The sequence below is a fragment of the Canis lupus genome, chromosome 4 (assembly GCF_048164855.1).
Source record: "Canis lupus baileyi chromosome 4, mCanLup2.hap1, whole genome shotgun sequence".
Lineage (NCBI taxonomy): Eukaryota > Metazoa > Chordata > Mammalia > Carnivora > Canidae > Canis > Canis lupus.
In genome coordinates, this window is record NC_132841.1 from 30,204,177 (window position 1) to 30,231,949 (window position 27,773).

General features: G+C 44.2%; 2 protein-coding genes across 4 annotated transcripts; one reads left to right on the forward strand and one right to left on the reverse strand.

The window, feature by feature from the left end:
* Nucleotides 1–277: 277 nt before the first annotated feature.
* Nucleotides 278–15,176, reverse strand: DYDC1 (DPY30 domain containing 1). Of its 3 annotated transcripts, none has more exons than XM_072823788.1 (7): nucleotides 15,027–15,176; nucleotides 11,336–11,491; nucleotides 10,756–10,857; nucleotides 4,822–4,914; nucleotides 3,239–3,295; nucleotides 2,676–2,780; nucleotides 278–359 (listed from the first exon to the last, which is right to left on the reverse strand). In XM_072823788.1, the coding sequence occupies exons 2-7, from the start codon at nucleotides 11,480–11,482 to the stop codon at nucleotides 330–332; spliced, it is 534 nt and encodes a 177-aa protein (XP_072679889.1). In that variant the 5' UTR covers nucleotides 11,483–11,491; nucleotides 15,027–15,176; the 3' UTR covers nucleotides 278–329. The 3 variants fall into 3 exon arrangements, with proteins under 3 accessions (XP_072679889.1, XP_072679890.1, XP_072679891.1); XM_072823789.1 differs by lacking the exon at nucleotides 15,027–15,176 and adding an exon at nucleotides 14,850–15,002; XM_072823790.1 differs by lacking the exon at nucleotides 15,027–15,176 and adding an exon at nucleotides 12,700–12,844.
* DYDC2 (DPY30 domain containing 2) lies at nucleotides 15,107–24,890 on the forward strand. Its single transcript, XM_072823787.1, is given in 5 exon segments — nucleotides 15,107–15,254; nucleotides 19,050–19,388; nucleotides 19,707–19,863; nucleotides 20,218–20,340; nucleotides 24,378–24,890. Coding segments are annotated over 4 exon segments (549 nt in total). The 5' UTR covers nucleotides 15,107–15,254; nucleotides 19,050–19,380; the 3' UTR covers nucleotides 24,639–24,890.
* The last annotated feature ends 2,883 nt before the right edge of the window (nucleotides 24,891–27,773 follow it).

Genomic DNA, 27,773 nt, shown 5'->3' on the forward strand with positions numbered 1-27,773 from the left:
TCCTCCCAGATCAGAACTTTTACCTCAACAATCTTGTTTTCATGCAGACACACACGCTCTTTTCGGATCATTTCTCATTTGTCCCTTTTGGTTGCTTGGGCAAACTCTCTCTCCTGCTCTCAGAGGAATCCTATGGATAACCAGTTGCACTGGGGATCCCAAAACAACCTTTACCTTTTAAGGCTATCCTTGAGGCTCATTTATAAAGCTGTCTTTAGAAGGGGAAAAAATGCTGAGTTCAAGTTTGGAGGAAAAAAATACAACTGGAAACCTCATATTTTGAAACTTGAAATAAGCAGAAAAATTTATTGCTCTTAGGTTGGTTGATCCTACAAATCTTGATCAATGTTTAATGCAACCTAAAAGCAAAATAAAAAGTAAACATGCTTTAATACAATTAGAACTGTGATGATATGAATGAAGCTTTTGCTAGTTTCAAATTATTTCAAGTAAGATCCACACTTGATATAATAACAAACTGTGTTCTCAAGCTTTTATCAACCATCTTTTGTTCTCCTTCTCTTGCTCCTCTTTCTTATTGCTATCCTTATTCTTTTTGTAAAGGGTCCTCTTCCTGGATCCACTCCTTAAGGATGGAATTTCTAATGCATTTACCCGAGCCCCGTCCTGCACATTCTGCACTCTCTCCTAGGTACCTTGCTTCCTTTCCTATCCCTACGTAGCACCTATGCCTATGACTGCTGCCTTCCCATCTCCTGCCTGGACCTCTCCCCTGTTGTCTGGACCTGTACCCCACATATCAACTGGTCTTTGGTCAATTACATCTGCATATCTTGGGGTCCCCTGAAGCTCAACGTGTTCACAACTGAAGCCATCATTTTCATAAAACCTACCTCCTCTTCTTACATTACTCAACTCAACAAATGGTGAAGCTCTTAGTCCAGGTGCCCATGGCAGAAATCTGGGCATCACCGTGACTTCCTTCTGTGCCTTACCCTCCCAGCCAGTATTGAATCCACCTGGTTCTCCCCTTCACTGTGGTCTGTACCCTGGTCCCAGCCCTGGTCATCCTGCATCTGGATAACTGTGAAACCTCTGAAGTGGTCTCCCTTTTCCACACCTGCCCACTCAAATCCTCTCTCCCTCCTCTAAAGCCACATCTCAAAGTCCCTACATAGACCCTTTCAATGAGTCCCACTGCACTTATCATACAGAGCACATGATGCCACCTCTCCAGCTTCGAGTCATGCCACCTCTGAGCTCCGTGCAACCCAGCCTTTGAGCTGGACCACACCAGCTCCTTGAGGGCACCTCACTCTCTCTACCTACTGTGCTTAGCTCAGGCTAACTCCTCAAGCATCATTTCCTCAGGAAGACTCATCCAGACCAGGTCTCTCCACACCTGCTCCTGGCCCACAGCCCCCAGAGCCCCAGAGAGCAGGGTTCAGGAACCCCATCTGTTATGTTCATTGGTATTCGCTGGCTCCCCACATGGTACCAAAACACAGCAGACATTTAATAAAAACGTCTCTACTGACTGATTAGCACCAAGCCCTTCTAGCTCCCCCTTCCAAATAGACCACCAACACCGTATCAGTCTGGATTACGGCACTGGCCACCTAACAGGTGTCCTCATGTGTCTCTCTCCATCCTGTGCTCCCTGCTGCTTACAGATGCCTTTCTAAAATGCTGATCGCTGACTGCATCAGCTCCACTGCCTTTAGGATAAAATCGACATTACCAGGCCTTTCATGGCCTGGTTCCTGCTCTCTCCCCTGCCTGGTCTCTCCTCCCTCCCTGCCCCACACACCCCACTCTCCCCTGGTGGGGAGTCTCATACTGGCTGTGCTCTCAGACCTCCCACCCCCCAGTAACCAGTCACCAACTTCCTTCAGGAAGCCTTCCCTGTTAGGGCTCCTCCACTGGGCTGTCTTCCCCACTTTGTCAGAGCACATGGTTAGGTCACTAAATATACCCTTTGATGAGACAGTTCTGGTCTATACCCACAGTTCTGGCTTAGTTATTAACAGCTCCCCTGTTCACTCCCAAAGCCTACTTACTGCTCTGGCCAATAAATCACCTGGTCACTCTAGCAGTGACTATTAATTGCTTGTCCAATTGTCTGCCCCCCGCCCCAGGCAAGGTAAATAACAATGTGTTTTATGCTCAACAGCATCAAGCACAGTGCATGATACATAGAGAACATGTATGTCGATTAAACAAGCAAGTGTACTTTATACTATAAAAGCAGGCACTTTCATTAGGATGTTTAGCTAGAATGGATTTGCCACAGAGAATCAATAAGCTGGCCCCCAAAATTTAACTTAAAGATTACGTATTTCACCAAATGATCTTAAGTATATATTTTGAAGAGATTTTGAGATTTTTTCAAAGCCTAACTCTAAAGTACAGAAATCACCCTCCACACAGGGGCACAGCATGACCTCAAGATTAGCTTCTAGCTACTTTCCCATCATGCTGACACATTTGCAAGGAGCCAGTCATGTGCCCACCCTGACCCCTGTGGCCAGCAGCACATGATCACAATAGGGCCTCTCAGGAATATATGGTCAGAACCCAGGGAACTGATTTTCTTTCTATGATACAAAAGGCCCATTTGCCAACCATCCCAGGCCTCATTTGCACTAGGCTTTCCCATAGTAAAAAAAAAAAAAGTCTGTTTTTTACAAAACACTTTCTTAAAAGATACTCACATCAGAGAGCATTGGCTCGTCAAGTTCTTCCACTCTGCTCAGGTTAGGGGCCCCATATCGGTCACTGATTTCAGCTAGTGTTTTGCCTGAGTCTGATGTTACATCCTACAATTGTTAAAATTCATGTTTAATTTTAAATGAGTTAAAAATGAATGCATGAATTTTCTTTTGATTTGGATAAGAAGTTTTGGAATCACAACATTGAAATTCAACATTAATGGACTGAACCAATACCCGTTCCCAGAGAAAGAGTTCTAGAGATAAATGCTGGAAACTTGGTTTAAAAAGTACATTCAGAAATTTAAAATCTATCACTGTAAGTAAACATATGGTCAATAAATATCTCACAACATTGTTTTTTTTTTTAAATACAAACACCAAATGAATGTCTAATTTTTATCCACTTTGAGATTTTTGCTTTAAAGCACATTGTACTTGTGAACTGCTGTGACCAGAACACATAGGTGGACTGTCAGTTTTGATAATTTCATTATTGAGAAGTTTAGCTCCGAATGCACACACTCATGCATTTCACGTAACACAGGATAACTTTTCCTTCTCACCTCTGCATGTGAACTATCTTCACTCTTAGCTATATTTTCCATATTCATTCTCATCTCCTATAAATAGATAAACATGAAGAAAAATATTTGAACATACTTTCCATTTTGATTCCACGTTTCATTTTCAAGAGATTTTATTTTTATGCAACGCTATGATCAATTTAACAGCAAATAGGTCATCACTCTTACAGGGTTGATCTGAATACATTTAGCACAAGACTGTAGCCTGTAGTCTCATTTGACACTCGCTACTAATAGAAACCCATGTTTTATTTATAATTAAACACAACTCTAAAGAATGAAGTGATCCGAAATGTTAAACCTGAAGCCAAATTGTTAGCCAGTGTGACAAGTGACAAAACAGAAACCTTTCTTCTCTCATTTTACATCACTGAATCTTCACTGAAGGGAAAGAGGGTCTGTATCTCCGTGTATTTATGGGCATGTGAACATATGTGTATGTCTCCATGCCCTATGGCACTCAGACTAAGATAAGCTCGGCATCTGTGGTTTGTTAACTATGTGTTTTTTAAACCATGTATAGGGCTTTGAATTTATCTTTTTAAGGTTCTCATTTTTTAATTCCATTCACTCTTCCAACTTTTCAGAAAGTGCTTTAAATAATGATGCTCTCATCTAAGCCATGAATACACATATTCTATAAGACCTACTTCTGTTTTTTATTTTAGTTATAGATAAATAGAGGAGTCACATTTGAATAAGTGAGACTGGCTGGGGGCGCCTGGGTGGCTCAGTCAGTTAAGCATCAGGTCATGATCCCAGGGCCCTGGGATCGAGCCCTGTGTGAGGCGTCCTGCTCAGTGGGAAGCCTGCTTCTCCCTCTCCCTCTGCCTGTTTCCCCACTCGTGCTGTCTCTCTCAAATAAAAAATACTAACGATAAATAAATTGAAAAAATATTTAAAAAAAAAAGAAAGAGGCTGGCTGATTATAAATATACAATATGAAATATCCAGTATAAGAGTATAACTCAGTCATTTAGAAGTTTGGTCTATATGACATACACATACTTTTTGGATACCAGGAAACACTGGTCAAACTAGAGAACTGATAATATATAGACACAGTTAATGGAGACAGACTGCTTTTTAACATGTTACTGCATAATTTTTTTTAGTGAAACATAGGAAGCATTCATGTAACTTATTGTTGATAATACATCTAACACGAGGAAGAGATGTGCTACTATCTCAGAGATTAGAATACCCTCAATGTTACAGGGACTTCGACTTTGAACATCAGCTGCCACAGTTAGGAACAACTGTGCCTTGACTAGAATGTGGCTAATATCCCCATGAGAGAACTCTGCTGCTCACAAAGCAGTTTCATGTCCATATATACGATCTGGGCTGATCCTAACAACAAGCCAGTGAGGTACGGCCAGTAACATTATCTCACAAAAAGGCAAACTGAGATCGAAAAGGTTGTAAGATTTGTCTCAGTCACATAGCTAATGTGTGGCATGTCTCTGAATCCCACGTTATAACAGCGGCAAGAAACAGACTGAGGATTCTACAAGGTTTTAAATAAAGTAGACTTTTTTTCCCATAAAACTTCAAATTACCTTCTCTAATTGTTCTTGAGCTCTCTGTAGTTCTTCTATCCTTTGTCTCTCTTTTTCTTGCATTTCCAGCTCCAGCTGGAATGCCAGCTGTTGCTGAATATTCAGAAATAAATAAGTCATATTAGAGTCAGATCAATTGCAAGGAATTAACTCTAATCACTCTGAAATGTCCCAGGATAACTAAGTTTATACCTACCTAAATTTCAGAAGCTTACAAGAATAAATGATCACAGCCACCTAATACTTTTGCTTTTACAAGTATTTCCTGAAGTCTAACACAAAAAGGGAAGCTTCCTTAATTTCTAGTTTGTAGAAAAGCAAAATTCGTACAAAATCAAGTTATTTCTCTGTTCTTCTTGAAGCAACAAGTGAGACTGCAGTACTTTTTTCAGATAAAAATCTTTCCAAGCATAGATGGGTGTTCAAGTAGCCAAACCTTCGTTGCAGAAGAGTGGATGAGAAAATCTTAAGTATATTATCCAAAACCATAGATAATCAAAAATATATTGGTCCCAATCAACATACATGCCACACTAGAATAACAGTCAGCAAACTAAATTCCGTGGGCCAGATCTGACTCAATTCTGTATTTGTAGTACAGCCCATGAGCTAAGAAAAGTTTTACATTTTTAAATGGTTGAAAAATATTGAAAGGGTAATATGTCATGATACATGGAAATTATATACAGTTCAAATTTCAGTTCCTATAAATAAAGTTTTATTGAAACACCATCATGTTCACTTGTTTACTTATTGTCTGTGATTATTTTTGCCCAATAGCACAGTTGGTTGAGTGGTTGCAACAGTGACCATAGATGGCGCTCTCATCACTTTGGATTGCTCCCCAGCATGCTACAAATCACAGTGGCATCGTTTATCTCAATAGTTCTTGGAACCACGGTATCCCTATGCCATGACATTTTTTAAATCGGTGTATACCCAACATGTCATAACAAGAAAAGGAGTAGACTTTAAATGTTGTCCCTTTAAGATACAGTGGAGAATAGATTATTTTATTATCAAATTAAATGGCAAAAAAGTATGGTGTTTATTTAAGCAAGGATACTTCACAAAAAGAATTCAATAAACTTTAGTATTACCAGACTAAATACTTATCATCACAATATTCTCAACTCCCATGAAAATAAAGGTCAGAAATGTTAGAGAGCTTAGAATTATTTCACCGTAGTAGAATTTCTTCATAAAAATTAAAAATAAAAATGAGGCTGCAACGAAAGCAAGTTTGCAAGTGGCTCATTTGTTAGCCAAGCAAACAAGTTCATTTCCCAATGGTGATTTAATTAAAACATGTTTGATTTCAGTGTCCAGAAAAAAATGAATTAAGATTACTAGCCTTTTGGTGAAAACAGTTGCTCAAAGAGTTGATGACACTGGGAGCAACATCAACAGTCAATTAAAAACAAGGCAAATTATTTGGAGCAATTTTCCTTGGCTCTTAATGGGTAGACAAATGTTCCCAACACTGATCAGTTGTTGTTGTTTACTGGTATCAATGCTGAGTTTTAAGTGATTGAAAGATCAGCCTGTACAGGCAAGAAATAATTTCTTTTTCTTTTTCTTTTTCTTTTTCTTTCTTTTTAGAGAGGGAATGTGTGTGCACATGATAGGGAGAAGCCAGAAGGAGAGGGAAAGAGAGAATCTTAAGCTGGCTCCATGCTCAGGGTGGAGTCCGACCTGGGGCTCAATCCCACAACCCTGAGATCATGACCTTGAGCCAAAATCAAGAGTCGGACACTCAACCCACTAAGCCACCAAGATGCCCCAAGAAATATTTCCAAAGAAATTGAGAAACGTTATTCAGTACAATCAGCAGTGAAATCTGTTAAGATATGTCACAATCAATTGTGATAATAATGTGTGTGGAACAGAAAGAAGCTTAGTTGGACAAATTTACAAAGCTCGTGAAAATGCAGTGTTGAAAGCCTATGAGTATTCTTTATATTATTCAACAGCAGGTCCTCTGCAGAAAATGTTTGAATCTGTCATGTGCCATTGAGCCAGCAGTGTCAACAATGTTCCTTCATTCACTCTAATGAATGCAACCATCATCAGTTCTGTGAATTTTTGTCAGAAATTGAAACTGAATAAATTTTGGCTTGCCCTAGCACACAGCAGTTGCATGGCTTCACAGTGGTAATGTGTTATTGTGCATTTTTGGGCTTAGGACCAAGGCTGAAATTTTTCGGAATGAGAAGAATCATTCTCAATCACTATTATCAAACTTTAAATGGCTTTGGAAATAAGCCTTTGCTGCAGACTTTTTTTTTTTTTAATTTTTTAAATTTTTATTTATTTATGATAGTCACACACACACAGAGAGAGAGAGGCAGAGACACAGGCAGAGGGAGAAGCAGGGTCCATGCACCGGGAGCCCGATGTGGGATTCGATCCTGGGTCTCCAGGATCGCGTCCTGGGCCAAAGGCAGGCGCCAAGCCAAACCGCTGCGCCACCCAGGGATCCCTGCTGCAGACTTAATAATGTTTTTAAATCAATTCGAACTAAGCTTACAGGGCAAAACAGCCCTTAATATGTAAAACTTAACACTGTAGGAAGCCATTTCAACAACTAACGTTTGAATCACCATGTCAAACTGCTTTATACACTCCCCATGTGATCAAAACCTAAAACAAGAAACTAGATCCCCTCATTCCCGCACAAATCTGCAGCAGATGTGTTTCCTGAGCTCAAACTACAGACCCAGAGTATTTGGTGGCCTGGATTTCAGTGCAAATGAAATTCCCATATCGCCAAATCTGTTTAACTGTGTAATTGAGAAGCTTTTACCAACCCTCAATTGGAAGTGATTAATCTGGAAGGTAATGACATGCCAAAAGCAAAACAAGATAAAAATCTAATAGAATTCTACAAATGCATTCCAAGAGATAAATATGGTCAAAATTATATGCACCCAGACCGATATCAGCATTTGGCAGGACCAATTTCTCAGCTATTTTCAAAGATGAAATACTGAAATCTCATTACAGATCACCATTAAAAGATAAATGTCTTTAAGCAATTTTGATGATAGGGAACATTAACTTTGAACTCCAACTAAATGAAATGTTATCTCTAAAAATATAATTTAATTCTCTTAAGCAGTAAGCCTATATTCCAAAAGGAAAATTGTATTCAATTATTTTTTTAAATGTTATTTCATCGATAGAACATTTGTGGAAATGTGTTCTCTCTTGCTATGTCTACATAATATATCATAACACATACCAATCCCATTAAGAGCATCTTAAAACTACAGTTTGCAGATGAATTTTTTAAAGATAATATTTTTATAAATAGATAATAAACAGTGGTTATTCTTTATTTACAGAGGGTTGGTAAAGGGAATTTCTTGGTAACCCTGTATTATCCACACTGGGAAAAAAGTGATGAGATAGGTTGCGGAAGTGCAAGAACATCGCTTGCAATCCAATTTCAGATACTGGCAGAGGAAGTAAAATAACTAATCTCTCAACAACAATGCAAACTACAGTTGTTAAATACCAACCACCTTGGCCAACAGAACCAGTTTCTTAACGTTTTCAAGAAAACTTCAAAACTCAATTCCTTTCTTCACATAGGAGTAAAACCATTAGAAAGATATTCAAATTGATCAATCGATCAAACAAACAAATAAAAAGGTTTTACCTCCTAAGTGAGCTCTTAGGTTGAAAATGGCAGCCAATGCACTTTCCTGTTCACAGGGCCCAGGGCTTACTGGAGAGTGCCAAAAATTTCAAGGAATTTCAACCCAGTGGCACTGACTATGAGAACAACATGGAGGTGACCGGAGTCTTGACACTCAGGCTCACTTGACTCAACGGTGACTTCAGAGCGTCTCTCTGTTTCTGTGCATCTCGGCCTCACTCTCTCTTAAGCTCTTCTCCTGTAGACCTTCTCTGCACAGGCTCCCTTTCCTTCTCCCGTCTATTTCTGGCCACCAAGCTGTTTCTTTAACGGTCATAAAATCTTCTGCAGAACGTTCTTGTTATCTTCCAATCCCAACACAATGCTCAGGGTTCAGTGTACAGTGGATCCCTTCACACCCATCAATAGGATACAGCTAGAGAAGTGCTTGATTTCTAGGATTGCCAAATTTTCGCTAAGTAAGGTAAGTAGAAGAGCCAAAGAAAGTTAAGTACCCCCACATTTGTGATGGAATTGTCTTGAGGAAGATGTTCTCCTCAGTCTGAGAGACAGGGGACAGATACTAGTTGTAGAAGCTGAAAGAGGAAGAGCAGATTCTCACTCAAAGTTGGGGCAATTCTGCAGCAGAATGTTTGCCCATTTGGATGATTGTTTGATATCTGGCTCCACGCTCTGCAACTTCCACATAAGAATAAACCAGGGATTCCTGGGTGGCGCAGCGGTTTGGCGCCTGCCTTTGGCCCAGGGCGCGATCCTGGAGACCCAGGATCGAATCCCACGTCCGGCTCCCGGTGCATGGAGCCTGCTTCTCCCTCTGCCTATGTCTCTGCCTCTCTCTCTCTCTCTCTCTCTCTCTCTCTCTCTGACTATCATAAATTTAAAAAAATAAAAAAAGATTAAAAAAAAATAAGAATAAACCAAACGATTGAAAAATGAAGATTCAGGAGCAGTGAAGTTTTCAATAGCCTTATCTGTCTCGGGTGCCTAGAATGTTCTATCCCAGTAGCAGAGGTGACAGGTTAGGCAGAGAAGCTATTCGCCACGTCTATAGTTTCCTTTCTATTCACACACCCAAACAACAGGCTTCTAGACTGGAGTCGAGACCCTGGAGTTAAGGACCGTGTGGCAGAACAATAGGAATAACTTAGATCTAGTTCAGAAGCTGTCCATAAATTAAATTAGTCCAAAAGCCACTCTGGAACCTTCCCTGTCTAGTTTACAATCCATGACTCATCCCTGAAACCATTCTCTTCCCAGCACCTTCAGCTCCCCAACGTGCTACCCTAAACCCACGTCAGTCACAGGCGCTGCCCCTTGCACATCATCACTCAGGCCTTCAGGCCTAAGTGAAGAAAAATTACAGGATCATAAAACCAAACTAGCTGGCAACATTATAAATGCCTGGTCTCGGGGCGCCTGGGGTGCTCAGCAGTTGAGCGTCTGCCTTTGACTCAGGGCATGATCCCGGGGTCCTGGGATCAAGTCCCACATCGGGCTCCCCTGCAGGGATCCTGCTTCTCCCTCTGCCTGTGTCTCTGCCTCTCTCTGCGTGTCTCATGAGTAAATAAATAAATAATCTTTAAGAAAATATATGCCTGGTTTCTAACTCTGACAGGGTACTCAATGCTACCAGGTAATGCTAAGTTTCCCAGTCAATGCTACCATTCTACAAAGCTACTATTTCAAAACCATCACCACTCTCCCCGCACCTGCCATTTTATCGCCTCATTCTTGGAAGATGATCATCATCCCTACTTCATAAAGAAGAAAGAGTCATGAAGAAACTGTTTTAAACTTCGTGCCATAAAACCTATACACCCACATGTACCTAGACCATCCTCTCCCTCTTAACATCAACCCCCTCCTGCCCCTCTGCTCTTAAAAAAACCCAACCTCCTTCTCTGAAAAATCCCCTTGAAAGCATCACCTAAACTCACCATCTTCCCTGTTACATCCCACCCCCCACACACCATGGTCTTGAATGAGCACTTTGCAGTCTTGCTCTCACTCAACCAACAGTAGGCATGGCTGACCCCTTGGGTCTCTCCCCTTGACCTTCATGAGAGCACACTCCCTGGGTTTTCCTCCCACTCCACTGCTGCTGCTTCTCCGGCAAAGAAGACACAGATACAGAAACACAGGAACACGAAGATAGAAGAGAGCCACTGCTAACTAATTAGAGATGGGGAGGTTTTCAGTATTTGGGTTGCACCACACTGAGGCTGACAAAGCTCACTCCAGTGTCCCCCAAACTCCCATGCATGTCTCACCTGCTGAAACAGGAGTTCTTCGGCTTTGAGCCTCTCCATCATCTCCTGCTCAATCTCAGCTAGTTCTCTTTCCCGCTCCAAGTTAGCCATTTCCTTCTGTCTCTAGCAGGGTTTTAAAAGCAATTACCACATGACTAATTTGAGGCAGAATAATTTGTAAAAACAATCTTGAAAGAGTGTTAATCACCAATGACAGGGAAAAGGGGAAGCAAATTTTATTCAACCATTTAGAAAAGGTGCAATAATTTGGGGAGATATGTGTTTTATTTGAACAAAGAGCATAAAATTACAATTATACATTGGGTATGATCATAATTATGTAAAAAACAAAATCTACAAGTGCATAGGAAATGTACAGAAAAAAGACTAGAAGAAAATACCTAAAAATCTAAAAAGAAATCTTCTCTGGGGTATTTTTTATTCTTTCTGTTTTTTTTTTCATATTGTCCAAGTTTCTTCTATAATAAACATACTTACTATTTTTATAACAGAAATAACATTGAACTTTTTATTAAAAAAGTAGACAAACTGGACCAGTTATCTTATTCTTCTAATTTTCTAAAAGAAGATCCCTACTTACCAGTTGCTCCATGGTCACATTTTCCTTATATTTATAAATCCACAATGCTAAATATTCTATTGGATCCACTGGGCGAATTCTTGCCACTTCTGCAAGACCTTGAGTTAGACATGTCCCAAGGTGCTTTTGCAGATATGTCGACTCCATTTCTCCCCCCTGATTTCAAAAAGGTAAATGTTTTTGCATTAATGCAGGAAATGTTCAGTAAGTCACACTAAAAGCAGAGTCCAGTGAGGCCAACGGAGCACTGCATCCTGTCATGGGCACCTCCCACCAAGGATGACACTAGCAAGCTGGCTTGGTGAAACACCTAACAATTTCCAAAAGGACTCCACCGATGTCACAACAATTACCACTACTAAGAAGCACTTTCAAAATCCTGTAGGATCTCAAGGTTGAGATTCAGAAATGAACAACAAACATAACCCCCAACCAGCAAAGGGAAGAAAGTAACAAAGGTTAGAGCAGAAATAAATGATAAAGGAACTAAACAAAAAAAGATGAAAAAAAAAGTCAGAAAAAAGGGTACCGTCATGACTGTGAGACGGCCATGTGCCAAGCAGGGCATGTCTCACTCAATCCTCACAACAGGGGCCAAAAATCAGTGTCATCAGCCCACTGTGCGGGTGAGGAAGCCCAGGCGTAAGGGGCGTAGGTCAACGTGGTGAACATGGGATTCGTACCCAACTCTTGATTCCAGAGTCATAATCTTTGTGACCCAGATGTTCCTCCCAAGCCACGAGGGTAGTTTTAGAAAATCATAATACCCATAATATCATAATACTCTACCTCAAAAATAAAAACAAACAAACAAAAAACCCCAAAAGTCCATGAATCTCCAAGGACAAAAAAGTAAACAAAAAAATTCAACCTTCGAGGAATAGCATATGAAGCTCCTCACACTTTGGCCCCAATTTCTTTTTTTTCTTTTAAGACTTTATTTATTTATTCATGATAGACACACAGAGAGAGAGAGGCAGAGACACAGGCAGAGGGAGAGGCAGGCTCATGCCAGGAGCCCGACGTGGGACTCGATCCCAGGACTCCAGGATCACACCCTAGGCCAAAGGCAGGTGCTAAACCGCTGAGCCACCCAGGGATCCCCTGGCCCCAATTTCTTCTCAGGCTCACCCCAGACCTCTCCCCTGCCGCCAGCATATCCTGGGCTCTGACAACCCTCAGCAGTCTGCCATCCTGACAGCCACGCCTTGCACACCGCCATCTCCAAGACTTCTGCCCATAACGCTTTCTCTCTATCTCCCAGCTGAGGAAACATCTCCTCGCCTGCAAGATGCTGGCCCTCTCTCATTCCCTGGACTTTCCCAAGCAACGCAAAGAAGCCCCACCTTCTCCAAGCGACTCACACAGCACTTGTCATGCACGCCGAGATCGTGTGTGTACACACATGTCTGTCCTCCTGCTAGAAGACAAGCTCCTCCAGCTCCTCAAGGAGTGTGTTTTAATCACAGGGCAGGCGTGCTGGCTCTCCGTGGAGGCACGTGAATGACTTCCTCCATCCTCCCAGTAATGTCCCAGTCTATGCAGTTATGAAGGTGGACAGGAACAATCTTAGACCAGACAGGAAGGAAGGAAGGAAGGAAGGAAGGAAGGAAGGAAGGAAGGAAGGAAGGAAGGAAGGAAGGAAGGAAGGAAGGAAGGAGAGAGGGAGGGAAGGAAGGAAAGAAGGAAGGAAGGAGAGGAAGGGAGGGAAGGAGGGAGGGAAGGAGGGAAATAAGGAAGGAGAGGGAGGGAGGGAAAGAGGGAAAGAAGGAAGGAAGGAAGGAAGGAAGGAAGGAAGGAAGGAAGGAAGGAAGGAAGGAAGGAAGGAAGGGAAAGAAGGAAGGAGGGAGGGAAGGAAGGAAAGAAGGAAGGAGGCAGGGAGGAAAGAATATAGCAAACACTGTACTTCCGGTGCTTTGAAAAAAAACTATCACTCTCAAATTACCCTTATGGAAACCAGTCACTTCTAAGAATCTAATGAAATGTCTTCATCATTCAGTAAATATATACTATACGCATCATTGGTCAGGTATGAGCTGAACATGAGAGAACAGAATGCCAGCATGTCTAGGCCTGTCCCTGGACAAATGCACCAAATGTTCTGCATAAAATTTCAGAAACAACAACCTCCTGAGGTTCATCCTTCAATCCCCAAAGTGCTCTCTCTCATTTGACGATGGTGAGGGTACAAAATGGTATAACCCCTGCGCAGAGGAATTTGGCAGTATCTAGAAAATTACGTAAGTATTTACCCTTTAAACCATTGATCTCACTTGTCGGATCTTAACTTGCAAAAATATGGAGCGATGATATGTGCATGTGGTTATTTTGCTCCATTACTTAGAACAGTCAAACTGGAGCCTCATCCAAAAGCTCATCATTAAGGGACTGATGAGACACAGCAACACGATGGATGACGGTGCATATATATCATATAAAAGGCACGAGGAAGATCTTTAAAATAGGGAGTGATCTCTAGGACACGGTGCAAAGTGAATTAAAAAGGTGCAGAAATTGTTTATAGAGTAAGCCACCTCTTTTGTTGAAAGCAGTGGGGAAAGGAATGTGTGTATGTGTGCCCATAAACGTGGTCATAAAAACTTAAGCTCTGCAAACTGGCACGAATGAACCGAATTCCCTTTCAAGCTGGCGTTGGTGTCTTCACCACACGGAGAGAAGAATTACAGTATCAGCGAGTGTGAGACGCAGCATCCTCACTGTGCTTCTTCGACGCGACACACTCAAAAAGACAAAAATGACGACAGTGACATCTCAATGTCACTTGAAACATAAAAGAAAGAACAGATTCGTGCTGCTGTTCCAGAAGGATAATACTCGGGAAAGGGACCATGTCCCCAAGGGAGAAACTTCTGGGCTAGGAGTAGAATCTGATCCCGAATCCTCCTGGGCACGGGATAGCAGAGCCCAGGAAGCTCCTTACTTGGCTTCCCTGGTTTCCTGTCCACGAAATGGTGATAAAACCCAACTCACAGGTTGTTATTTTTCAGACACACTAACAGGCATCTCATCTCGGCTCCAGGTAAGAAAGGCCTTTCGCAGAGACACGGCTCCCTCAAGCCTGGAGAGGCCGAACAAGAGATACAAAGAGGTCCCTTGCCCAAGCCTGGCGGGGGGGGGGGGGGGGGGGGGGCGCCCAGCCTGGCGGGAGGGGAGGGGGTTCGGGTGGAGTTGCCCGATGCGGCACAAAATAATACGGATGGGACCCCTGGGTGGCTCAGTGGTGGAGCACCCGCCTTCGGCTCAGGGCGTGACCCTGGGGTCGCGGGATCGAGTCCCGCATCAGACGTTCCTCGGGGAGCCTACTTCTCCCTCGGCCTGTGTCTCTGCCTGTGTCAATCTCATGAATAAATAAATAAAATCTAATATATATACATTATATCCTATATATATATATATAGGATGCCCGGGTCAATATGAATTTTGGAGAAACAGGGAGTAACGCTTAGCACAGGGCAGCATAAGCCAGCTGGTTCGTCGTCTACCTGGAGCTCACCTGTGCCGGGCTTTACCTGGCACCCTCCGACCTGGGGAGCCTGCATGGTTTCCCCATCCTGGGTCTGCAGAGGGGTCTCGGGCCTTCCGCGTCCCCTCCCCCTCCGCCCTGCGTGGCCCCGGAGGACCGGGCGGGGCGGGCCCGGAGGCGGCGGCGCTGCCAGGGCGCGGCACTAACCTCTCAGCCGGGCAGCCCGGGCGCCGCCGGGGCCCCTCCCCGCTCACCAGGCCGAGCCCGCACCCGCAGCTGCCGCGGGCCCCCCCAAGCACCCGCCGCGGGGCGGGGCGCTGGGCGTCCGCGCTGGGCATGCGCACACCCGACGCGCGCACCTACCGGCCCCGCGAGGCGCGTCCCGTCGCTAGGCAACGAGCGCGCGCCCCGGACCCAGGTGGCTCCCTGCACGCGGTAGGGGCGCGGGGGGCGGGCGGGCGGCGGGGAGGACCGGGCGCGGGTGTGGCGGGGCCTGCGACCTGCGGGAGGGAGGACGGAGCGGGGCCTGCGACCTGCGGGCAGGGAGGACCGAACCTGCCACCTGCGGGAGGGAGGACGGAGCAGGGCCTGCGGCCTGCGGGCTGGGAGGATGGAGCAGGGCCTAGAACCTGCGGGCTGGGAGGATAGAACGGAGCCGGTGGGCAGGGAGGACGGAGCTGAGCTTGCGACGTGCAGACTGGGAGGATGGAGCCGAGCCTGAGACCTGCGGGCTGGGAGGACGGAGCCTGCAACCTGCGGGAGGGAGGACGGAGCTGAGCTTGCGACCTGCAGGCTGGGAGGATGGAGCCGAGCCTGAGACCTGCAGGCTGGGAGGACGGAGCCAGCGGCGGGCAGGCCCGTGTGCACTGGGAGGGCCGGGGCGGCGGGGTCGTGGGACAGGCCGCAGAGGGCGCCTGCCCACCCAGGCTGGGAAAGTCCCATGGCCCCCTGCCGGCTCCGCACCTTTGCGGTTGCTGGTGACCCCGCCTGGCCCCTCTTGGGACCAGCACAGGTGCTTCTGCCTCCGGAAGGCCCCGCCTCCACCGCAGCAGGTCTTCCCTGACCTAGTGTTTTGTGGACAACCCTCTGCTAGCATTTCCCAGGTTCTGGATTAATCTGTGTTGGGCGGTGCTGGGCAGGAGCGGCCTCAGCCCCGGCGGTTAAGGCCAGGAGTACCAGAGTGGGCGCTGACAGCTGGGAAGGAGCGGAGGCTCTTGCCCTGGCCAGCAAGCCAGAGCCTTCGGAGATTAAGTCAAAAAATACTTGCGAGCACCCACCGTGCGCCTAGCCCTGGGAGTGTGGTGTGGCAAGGCCACCTCTGTGCTTCCCAGCCTGCCTCCTGGGTTGCTAGGCGGTGAACAGGGAGGGCGTGTGAAGGACTCCCAGAGGAGCTCTAGGAAAACTAGGCCCCTCTCCTCTGCTAAATGTGCCCTTCAGTTTGTGGAGAGAGGGCTGCAAAAGGCACCTCTTTGGCCCCTCCCTCTCCTGGCCCTGAGCTGTGGCTCTGTCATTCTGGCTCTCTTGTCTTTGCATCAAGTTTTAGTAAACCGTCAGGCTCCAAAATTCATGGAGACCATGGTTGAAAACGTGCAATTTAGAGCAGATGCTTCCTCCAGAAAGGATTTGCGGCCTACACAGGAGAGCAGGCGCTCAGGGGCTGGAAAGTGGAGAGGCTTGTGGCAGAGTGGGGATTCCGCTCCCTGGGAAGGGCGGTTCTCCTGCCATAAAGGCAAAGTAGATCTTTAACTGAATCACGTGGGGATTTTGTTAAAATGCAGACTCTGACTGTGGAGGTATGGGGTGGGACCTGAGAATGTGCATTTCCACAAGGTAATGCGATGCTGCTCATCAGGGACCACACTTTGAGTGAAAGGGGTGCAGAAGATTGTTCATACCAGTGCACTGGTTCAGGTGGGCCACAGGTTCACAGAAGCATACCATGTACCCCCATCCCCACCTTCCACTGTTATCCCAAATTCAGTGGCTTTAAACACATTTATTCTCTTGTACTTTTTGAAGCCAGAATCAAAAATAAGTCTTACAGAGCTGAAACCAAAGTGTCAGCAGAGCTGGTTCTTTCAGCAGGCTCTAGGGGAGGATGCATGCATGTCCTTGCCTTTTCCAGCTTCACAGGCTACCCACAATCCTTGGCTCATGACCCTGGATCACATCACCTCTTCTCCCTCAACTTCCACCATCACATCTCCTTGTTCCCTGTCTGACCTTACTGTGTCCCGATTATAAAGACACCTTGGGATTACAGTGTCCCTCCCTGATGATCCAGTATCATCTTCCCAAATCAAAATCCCTAACTTCATCACATCTGCAAAGTCCCTTTTGCCATACAAAGTAACATATTTCATGGGTTCCGGGTATTAGGATTTAGACACTTTGGGGAGCCATTACTCAGCCCTACCACACTGTGTATTTCCAAAGAAAAATTACATTTTCTTACATACTCATATTTCAGTGACCAAAATCAGGATATTTAACCTTGACACACTTTTTATTTTGGGGGGGAGGGGAAGAATGTGAACCCACCAGGGGGAGGCGCAGAGGAAGAGAGACAGAATCTTAAGCAGACTCCATAATCAGCACAGAGCCTGATTGGGGGGTGGGGTGGGCTCCATCTCACGACCCTGAGATCATGACCTGAGTGGAAATCAGGAGTCAGGTGCTTAACCGACTGAGCCACCCAGATGGCCCAAACATGATACACTTCTATTATGTAATACACAATTCACATTCAGTTTCCTCAATAACACTTTATAAAATTCTTTTTTCTGGTTCAGACTCAATCCAGAATCATGTATTCCATGCATTTTTAGGCCTGTTTAGGCTCCTTTGATCTGGAATGGTTCCTCCTCTTTGTCTTTCACGATCTTGACATTTGTTAAGAGTACAGGCCAGTAGCAAACTGTCTCAACTTGTCTTTGTTCGTTATTTCCTCAATTAGACTCAAGTTTTGCGTTTTGGCAGGACTCCACAGAAATATATTTCATCCCGCTAAGAAGTGCGTCCCACCAGGAGACACATGATGTCATTTTGTCCCTTGATTAGTGATGTTTACTTAGATGGCTTAACTGAGGTTATGCAGGTCTCAACACTGTAAAGTTCCTGTATTTTCTCTTGAAATCGATACATAATTTATGGGGAGAAACTTTGAGACTATATGAATATCCTATTCTTTATCAAATATTCATTGATTTTTAGGACTCACTGATGATTCTGGCTTGATGCAGTTATATTATAATGGTTACAGAATGTTGACTTAAAAAAAAATCCATTATTCTTTCATGTTTATTAGTTGACATTTTACCTTAAGAACTTGCCTTCTCTCCCCTTCTCTCACTCACCTATCTGTTCTTATATTGATTCACAGATTTTAAAATTTTACTCAATTCGTTATAATCCATTATAGTCATTATTTATTTCAATGGTCTAAATTGCCCCTGATTGGACTAGTAGCAGCCCTCTTCCAGCTGGCTCCTGTGTCCTTAAACCATTTATTTTCTAACATGGATGAGATAATGCTCCAGGTTTCTTGGGCCTTCCCTGCCCCAACATTGGAATTCACCATTTCTCTAAGGAGCCCTGATTGCTCTTAAGTGACAAAGGCTATTTCAGATCAAGTTCCCTATGCTCAGCGTGTTCATTGCACTTAAATGTTTTTACTTCTAGGCTTTTGCAATGGAAAAAGCTAGGAGGTATTCTTTTTCTATATGCATATCTATGTATCTTTCCTTCCTTACACTGAAAAACACTTCCAGAAAATGTTAAGACTGGAATCGAACCTTCATTAGTCACTTTATTATTAGCTCTTTTGGACTTAAAATACATAAACTTCAGAAATATGGAGCTGGGGGATCCCTGGGTGGCGCAGCGGTTTGGCACCTGCCTTTGGCCCAGGGCGCGATCCTGGAGACCCGGGATCGAATCCCACATCGGGCTCCCGGTGCATGGAGCCTGCTTCTCCCTCTGCCTGTGTCTCTGCCTCTCTCTCTCTCTCTCTGTGACTATGATAAATAAATAAAAATTAAAAAAAAAAAAAAGAAATATGGAGCTGGTCAGAAACAGGTTGGGTGTTAGTTCATTTTATGTCACAGTCTCCAATGTAATAGCTAATATTTATAAAACACCATGTACCAGGCTAAGTGCTTTACATATATTTGTTATCTCTTCTAATCCCCACAATTATGAGGCACATTCATTTATTATTTTGTTCTACAGATGAGAAAACCAAGGCTCAGAGAGACCAAGCACCAGGATTGGAATTCGGTCCATCTGTTCCTGGAGCGTGTTCAGGCTGCTGCTCTTCACCGCCACCCCTAACCTGTGCTCTAACTCAGGCTACATGGCCTCCAGCTCCTGAGATCTGGCTAATAGTAAACACCAGGGCATCAGCTCAACCTCCTGTAGTTTCTTGCTTGGGCACCCGTCTTATCTATGTCACAGATGACTGTAGCTTCCAACCTCAAAATAGCACAGCTTGCTGGGTCCTTAGAGCCCCTCTTGGGACCTCCCACCTGCTCAATTATTTCCTCCCTACTCAAGGGTAGAGATGTGTGGGTAAGTAGAGAACTTAGCCACCCTTAACCACCAATTGATAAATCAAGCTCCTCTCAGTCCTCATGAGCCCCCAGGACCTATTATCTGAGAACACAAGATAGCTGGAGAGCTTAAAAAAAAAAAAAAAAAAAAAAAAAAAGTCCATTTGAATCAGTAAGAGTAATTGACAAGTATGTATTTGTTGTTTTTTGGGGGAAGGGTGGCATCCCGAAGTATCTCATATTTATCCTGAAATGAATTCAAATTGCCTAGAATGTGTCTATTTTAAAAATCAGATTTGCTGTATAAAGTAATGTGACTCTGCTATGATGTTTCCAGGTCCACAAGAATGGAAACAGAGTACCTGAAGAAGTGCTTTGGAAATTGCCTGAGCCGGGCGCTGGCGGATGTGGCGAAGGTTCGGCCCAGTGACCCTATAGAGTACCTGGCTCACTGGCTTTATCATTACAGGAAAATAGCTAAAGTAAAAGAGGAGGTGTGTATATGCACAGAGTTGTCTTGGGGAGGGCTTTCTAGCTTTCTCACAGTCATTTGAAATCCAAAGCAGGATTCCAGGCCTAGCCCAGAAAGGTTCTTGGTTTATTCCGCTTGTGAGATCCCTTCGGCCCAGATGTTCCTGAAGTGCAGGGAGTCTGGGGGTGAGGAAGGAATCCAGCTCAGAGGAGTTGTGGGATTGGTGGGTTTGGAGCCACTAGCCAGCAAAAGCTGGTCACAGGAGCAAACTCGGGAGGCCCACAGGGCCTGGGCCTGTGGTCTGTCCCAGTGAGGGCAGGCCCATTTGTCCAGGCTTCCCAGGGGCTGGCCTGATTCAGCTCTCCCCTCACCCCAGGAGAGCCAAGCGAAGATCCTGCTGCAGGAAGAATATGGTAATAGCCTCAAAGAAACAGAAATGACAGAAATGCTGAAGCAAGAGGAGTGTCAGATTCAACAGAAGAGTGAGAAGTCTCACAAGGTGGGAAGAGGAACCCAGCAGCGGGCAGGTGACACCCCAGTGGTGGGTACTGGGAAATCCAAGGGCCAGCAAGGCCACAGCGCACAGTACACTGAGGCTCTGCACCTTGCTCATCCTTCTATCTCCTTATGTTTATCTGTAAATCAATTGTATTGATGATCCTGGTGATCGAAAAGAGGAAAGGTTGAAAGGCAAATCCATTTTAGATTTCAGGAACTACTTTAGATGTTACTGGTTTTAAAAAATTGGATTTTGTAAAAATCTAAGTCATTTGGAAATAATATATTTCCTTACAGGATCTTTGGAACCCTTACTTTTCTTTTTTAAGATTTTATTTCTTTATTCAGGAGAGACACAGAGAGAGAGAGAGAGAGAGAGAGAGAGGCAGAGACACAGGCAGAGGGAGAAGCAGGCCCCATGCAGGGAGCCTGACGTGGGATTCGATCCCAGGTCTCCAGGATCACGCTCTGGGCTGAAGGTGGCACTAAACCGCTGAGCCACCCAGGCTGCCCCCTTTCTTTTCTTTTTAAAAGATTTTATTTATTTATTCACGAGAGACACAGAGAGAGGCAGAGACATAGGTAGAGGGAGAAGCAGGCTCCCTGCTGGGAACAACTGGGTCTTAGGATCCTGGGATCACGCCCTGAGCTGAAGGGAGATGCTCAACCACTGAGCCACCCAGGTGCCACCTTGGAACCCTTTTCAAAAGTTATTCGGTATTTCAGAAACCAAATACGGTTTTCAGTATATATCATTTTATTTATTATATACTACTTACTTAAGTGTTTCAGTTACCGTCTGCTATTTATTTATCAAGCTGCAGATGCCTTCTCTGTGATGCCGTAATCCTGGTGGTAAAGTATTACCTTCTTGTAGTTGGAAACTGCTGTGTGTTCATTATTCTGACAAGCATATCTTTTATCTCCCACGATTTTTACCACCACCTTCTGAAAAACACCTTGTGCTGATTTTGTGCTTTCTACAAAGTGCATGATACCTGGATAGGGAATTGACTCACAGGGCCTGATATCTGACATCCTTCCAGCTATCACTGTATCCTGTGCATTAAAATCGTCAGTGCCTTTTTGTACACTTCTCTAGCTTTTGCTAGTTTCCAAAGTGACTTTGATGAAGAGACATGAAACTATTTGGCTTATATACACTCACGCCACTATGCTCAGCTCGCCTCATAATTCATAGATTTATTTTTATTTATTTATTTATCCTTTAAATTTTTTTATTTATATATTAATGGAAAACAGATTGAGAGAGGCAGAGACATAGGTAGAGGGAGAAGCAGGATCCCTGCTGGGAGCCCTACGTGGGACTTGATCCTGGGACCCCAGTGTCATGCCCTGAGCCAAAGGCAGATGCTCAACCACTGAACCACCCGGGCGTCCCCGTAGATTTATTTTTTGAGTCTGGATGTTTGGTAGGTAAATTAAGTCAAAAGAAAGGTAGTTTCATGCTATTGTTTGACACTAGTCTAAAGGAACTCTCCCCAAGGAATAATTCATTCTTTGAACGGTTTCTGGAAGAGAGTAGGGGGAGGTCATGAAGCAGAAGTTGTCATCCCCTTGCTGCCCCCTCTCATCCCTTTCTAAGGCCACAGCTTTCCTGTTAACAGAAATACCTCTCTATATAAGGCAGGGAAATACTTCCCAAAACTCCACCCTAGTTTTATGAAGTCTTTATTAAAGAAAACTTTGCTCACATTAATGTTTTGAGTTTTCCCGTTGAGTTACACCCAGGAGTTTTACACCCTGTGGCAATATTCCTTTGCAAGATTTAGATGAGTAAAAGGTATGCCTTCTTCTGCCAACAGTGAGACAAAGGCAATTGTCAGGGATGATGGGAGTGAGAGCCTGCAGGCTGCCTGGACTAAGCAAATTCTCAGTTTTAAGAAAGAATTCGTGTGCAAATTGATGCCCTTTTGTTAGAAGGAATCAGGGAGACCCAATAGGGATCTTAACACAAAGCTTACCTGGCCAGGGAGAGCTACTCTCATAGTAAAAATGGAAAGAGGTGGCTAGTGGGCAAAAAAGTGGAAGTCCCTCAAATAAAATGAGATTCTAAGGTCTCATTTCTCCTTGGCTCAAGGCAAATTGCAAACTATTCCTTGCCACTGGACATTTTTCAGATTTTGAGTCACTGGTGCTATTAAATCTGGTCTCAAATAGGCCCAAGATAGGTTGCATAAAATTTCAGCAAGCCTGCTGATGGGTTTTTTATGTACATACTCAAAGCTTTGCAAAAGTTCCCTTAATGTCTTAAAACCATCATTGCTTGCATATACCTTAGAAAGTCTTTGAATACCCCGGATTGAACACTACTGGTCCAGTGGGTGTGTCAAAAAGAGCAGTAGAAACAGCCCCATGTGTGGTAGAGATCATATTCAATTATAGGAATCAAGAAGAGATGTTCAGAAGAGGTAGCGTTTGAGTCAGGCCTAAAAAAAAAGCTAGTGAAAGTCACCCTTGTATTGGTTTCTCTTTCTTTTTTTTTTTTTTTTTTGGTTTCTCTTTCTTAAGCTAAGGCAGTTTTGAGTCAGTAAGCCATAATTCTAAGTTTGAAAACAATCCCTTTGTTTATAAAAAGGTAGCCTTACAAATGTTTTATAAATATATTTTTATGGAGTCAATGCATAGATTTGCGGCACAGACTCATAGCACTTTGAAGTTAGAAGGGTCTTATAGGTCACATGGGCAAATAGTGTCCTCTGTACAGTGTCCCACAGAGATGTAAGGACAGGCGACCAGGAGAGCTTAAGCTCCATAGACCCCGCCCTCACCAGGGGCTGCAATCACATAGATGCTAGACTATGTGTAGCTCATTGAGACTGAATTTATTTATTTTATTTTTTTCTCTGTGCTTCAGTTTGGATAATATCTATTGATCTGTCTTCAAGTTTACTGACCTTTTCTCCTATAATGCCCAATATACTATTTAGAGATTCTGTGAATTTTTTTTTTTCATTTCAGATATTATACTTTTCAATTCTAGAATTTCTATCTGGTTCCTTTATAATTTCCATCTTCTTTGCTTATCTACCCTACGTTTTCACTCATTGTGCCCATTTTTTCTCCTTTACATTTTTGAAAATATTTCTCATAGCCATTTTAAGTCCTTGGCTGCAAGTCCATGATCTTTGTCATTTTGGGCTTTCTTTCTTTCCTTCTTTCTTTCTTTCTTTCTTTCTTTCTTTCTTTCTTTCTTTCTTTCTTTCTTTCTTTCTTTCTTTCTTCTCTTTCTTTCTTCTAAGATTTTATTTATTTATTTGGCAGAGAGAGAGAGAGAGAGCACAAGCAGGGAGTAGGGGACAGAGGAAGCAGACTCACCCTGAGCAGGGAGCCGATCTTGGGGCTCTATCCCAGGACACTGGGATCATGACCTGAGCCAAAGGCAGATGTTCAATTGGTTGAGCCACCCAGGCATTGGGATCTCTTTTCTTTCTTTCTTTCTTTCTTTCTTTCTTTCTTTCTTTCTTTCTTTCTTTCTTTCTTTCTTTCTTTCTTTCTTTCTTTCTTTCTTTCTTTTTAAGATTTTATTTATTTATTCATGAGAGACTCAGAGAGAAGCAGAGACACAGGCAGAGGGAGAAGCAGGCACCATGCAGGGAACCCGATGTAGGACTGGATCCCTGGAACAGGATTACACCCTGAGTCAAAGGCAGATGCTCAACCACTGAGCAACCCAGGTGTCCCATTGGGGTCTCTTTCTATTATATGCTTTTTTTCTAGAATATGGTTCGTATGTCTAGTAATTATTACTTGTGTGCTGAACATTGTAGATGATACTCTATAGGGAATCTAGATTATGTTGTTTCCTTTCAATGGTGTTGATTTTTGTTCTGGTAGGCAGTAAAATTATTGATGAATCATCTTGATTCTATCTGATTTGTTTTATGCTTTGCTAGAGCAGATGTGTTTCAATTTAGTTATTAGTCTTGGGCATGAAAATGACAATGTTGTGTTCTTGGCATGCTGAGTGTGTTTTAGTCTCTGCTAATGACTCTTTTGCTTTTTTGTTTTGTTTAGCCACTGATATCTGTAGCTAGTTCCACAAAGAAGACCGCATTCATGTAAGAGAACACAAAACCCCTTGAGAAGGATGCCACGAAACAGGACTCTCTGCCAGGTACTTCCAGTATGATTCCAGGAATGCCTCAATAGATTCCTCCTCGAGAGTCATCTGGCCAGACTGACTGTAATGTCAAAACTCTGCAAGAAATAAATTACTAGGCTTTTCAGCATGAAATTGCTCCCCAAATGTATCCTGGCTCCAAATTTCTTTCTTAAGTTATCAAAAAGTGGATGATTCTCACGATGCTTCTCCCAAAGCTGCAAACTGAGAAAATGGCCAGATAGGCCCTGAAGATGGTAACTATGTGGATTAAACCAAGATTGGAGGGCTGTGGAAGGAGGTGTCATGCCAGGACTCTCCAGCCGAAGGTCTGTTCTAGTAGCTGTGAAAACACTTGAATCATGTAAACATTTGAACTACTGATAGGATAAAATAAACTCATGAGGATTTTAAATAAGTAACCAAAAGACTTTTTCCTCTTTGATTTTTTTTTTTTTTTTTTTGAAATGGTTAAAACCCATCCATCTCATGTGTTCATGTCTTGACTTTAGGTGAACTTGCCAGTCAGGCCTAGAGTGCTTACACATGTCCTAGAGTATCCCTGTGTTACTGACAATAGGTATTTTAATACAGCTCCAATGACAGTAAAGCTCAAAGAGTGTTGTGGCCACACACCAAGAGGGTATGACATGGTTATCACTTCCATGATGAGGCTTTTGGGGAAGAAGAGGATGGGCTTCCCAAGCTGGCTTGAAAATGGCCTGTGGTAGCGAGGAAAGGAGACTGGTTTGGGGTTTGCACAGGTGTCAGGAGTGGGCCCAGGTAGGAGAGTTCTTATCCTTGGGGAGAAGCTTGTCTTGTTTGGAACTCCCACTGTGCCAAAATCAGAGCACCTGAGTTTATCAGCTTGCCCAGAGGCGGGGAAGAGGGAACAGTGAAGTCTAAAAGTTGTCGGCAGTCAGACACCAAAAGAATGGAGTTGGACTTTTTCACAGAGAGCAAACCTGGGAAACGCTGAGTGGCCTGGACCCACTCAGTCTTTGGGTTAAGTGCTCTGGGCGGGTGCTGAGGTCCTTACTTCTAATTTGCACCTGGTGGGTGGGCAGGCAGCCACACTTTCCAGAGTAGCTGGAAAAAGCCAGAGGATCCAAAACCCCACACATGGGAGCAAAGAGAGCTTTCTAGAGGACCCACGGGCATCTTGGGTGGATGGGGTGGTATCTGCAGCATCCCCAGCAAGAAGGTGTAGTCTGGGAAGCTGATCTTCTACTTGGGGGCAGTCTTCTCTTGGACATCACAATCTGTGTGGGGTAAGTTGTAACTTTTGTCCACTTTAAAGGATTCCATACTTTTGCCTTTGATCATTCTTTGGCCCTAGTGTTTGATCATACCACTGGGTGGTGAAAATGTAAGAAATCTCTACTAATGTTTTGTTGTACTCTTGCCAAGTTTGCCTTTTCTGTTGTTATTTTGTTTCTGAAAAGTTGTTACAATTCACTTTCTTGGGCACAAATCTTAGCAGGCCTCTGCTGACCTACCTATGGATTGCTAAATCAAAAGGTATTTGCATCTTGGGGACAAATGAATGGACATTTCATTGAAGAGTATATACATATGACAAATAAGTCCATGAAAATATGTTCAACTCCATTAACCATTATGGAAATGCACATTAAAATCAACATGGTGCGTCACTACACACTGGTCAGGATAGCTAGAGTTAAAAAATAGTGACAACAGGGGCTCCTGGGTGGCTCAGTCAGTTAAGCATCTGACTCTTGATTTCAGCTCAGGTCAGGATCTCAGGGTTGTGAGATCGAGCCCCGTGTTGGGCTCTGTGCTGAGCGTGGAGCCTGTTTGAGATTCTCTCTCTCCCTCTCTCCTTCTGTACCCGACTCCCTTTCTCCCTCCCCAAAAAAGTTTAATTTTTAAAAAGTTGATAAAATTCTCACCTTATGTACACTCCATTTTCAAACACCCTCAGTTATCTCACTAATATACTGGAGCTTTCATTTTAAAAAGAAAATTTTATCTTTTATCTTTAATTGCAATCAGTGTTGCCCCATTGCCACCTGGAAAGCTAGACTAATGTATACTACCATTCAAAAATGGCATTTCTTTTTTTTTTTAAGATTATTTATTTATTTATTTATTTGAGAGAATGAGAACATGAATAGTGAGGTGGGGCAGAGGGAGAGGCAGAAGCAGACTCCCCACCAAGAGGGGAACCCAACGTGGGGCTCGATCCCAGGACCCTGAGATCATGGCCTGAGCCGTAGGCAGACACTTAACCAACCAAGCCACCCAGGCGCCCCCTAAAGTGACCACTTCTTGATCCTCTTGCTGTACTGAGCTAGTTATTTTACTTTTATTTTCTGCTAATTTAATATGTTGAAAATAGTATAGTTCTTTATACATATTCCAGATACTGGACACCAATCAGACACATGTTTTTCAAATACATACCATTAATATTCCCATTTGACAAATGAAAGATCTGAAGCACAAAAGACGGCAGTGAGCCTGTTTGAGCCCACGTGGCTGGAAGCGGGAGAGCCAGTGTTCCAATTCCCAACACCTTGGTTCCAGAGTGAGGCCTCAAGGGCCTGACTTCACTCATGGGCACGGCCCTTGGAGGAGCAGCCTCGGAAATCACCTGGTTAGGGCCATGGGCTCACGGCCTGGCTCATCCCTCTCCCAGCAAAGAAGGCTCTGGTCCATGGCTCAGGACACACTGGATCATGACGGGTGACCAGAGGCTCATAGGTTCTACCAAGAGCTAGGTTTGCCCAGGGACTGAGTGGCGAAGCAAAACAGCCACGTCCCTCCCCTCTCCCCAGGGCAGTGGCTGGAGGTCACTGCCAATGCCCGGGCTGCCCCTTCCCATGGACACGTCCTCTAGAGGAAGTGCGAGGCCTTCACGCAGTGTGTGGTCTTTCTCGCCTCTCTCCTAAGATAACATTACATATCCTGCCTCTGACCCAGCTGGCTTTGCTTTCAGCGAGCAACTAAAGACGACCCCGAGGATGGACAACCACGTTTTCCTCACTAGCTCTCATGGTTGGCAGCTCTCTTCACAGGCCTCCCCCCGATGGGCAGCTGCGATGGGCAGGAGTTTCCGTGCTGAGTCCAGGGGAGATGTCCACCAACCACAGCGAGTCCAGTGCAGGGGGAGACAGTGCATGACAGCAGGTGAAAGACACCGCGTGGAACACTTCCCCGGGAGGAGGGCATGTACAAAGGCTCGGAGGCAGGAGGAGAACTCACTAGGGCATCCACGGGGTGCCCGGGTTGGAGCTGCCGGAGAGGCTCAGGGTGCAGGGGAAGAGTGGGATCTGGGAGAGGCTGGG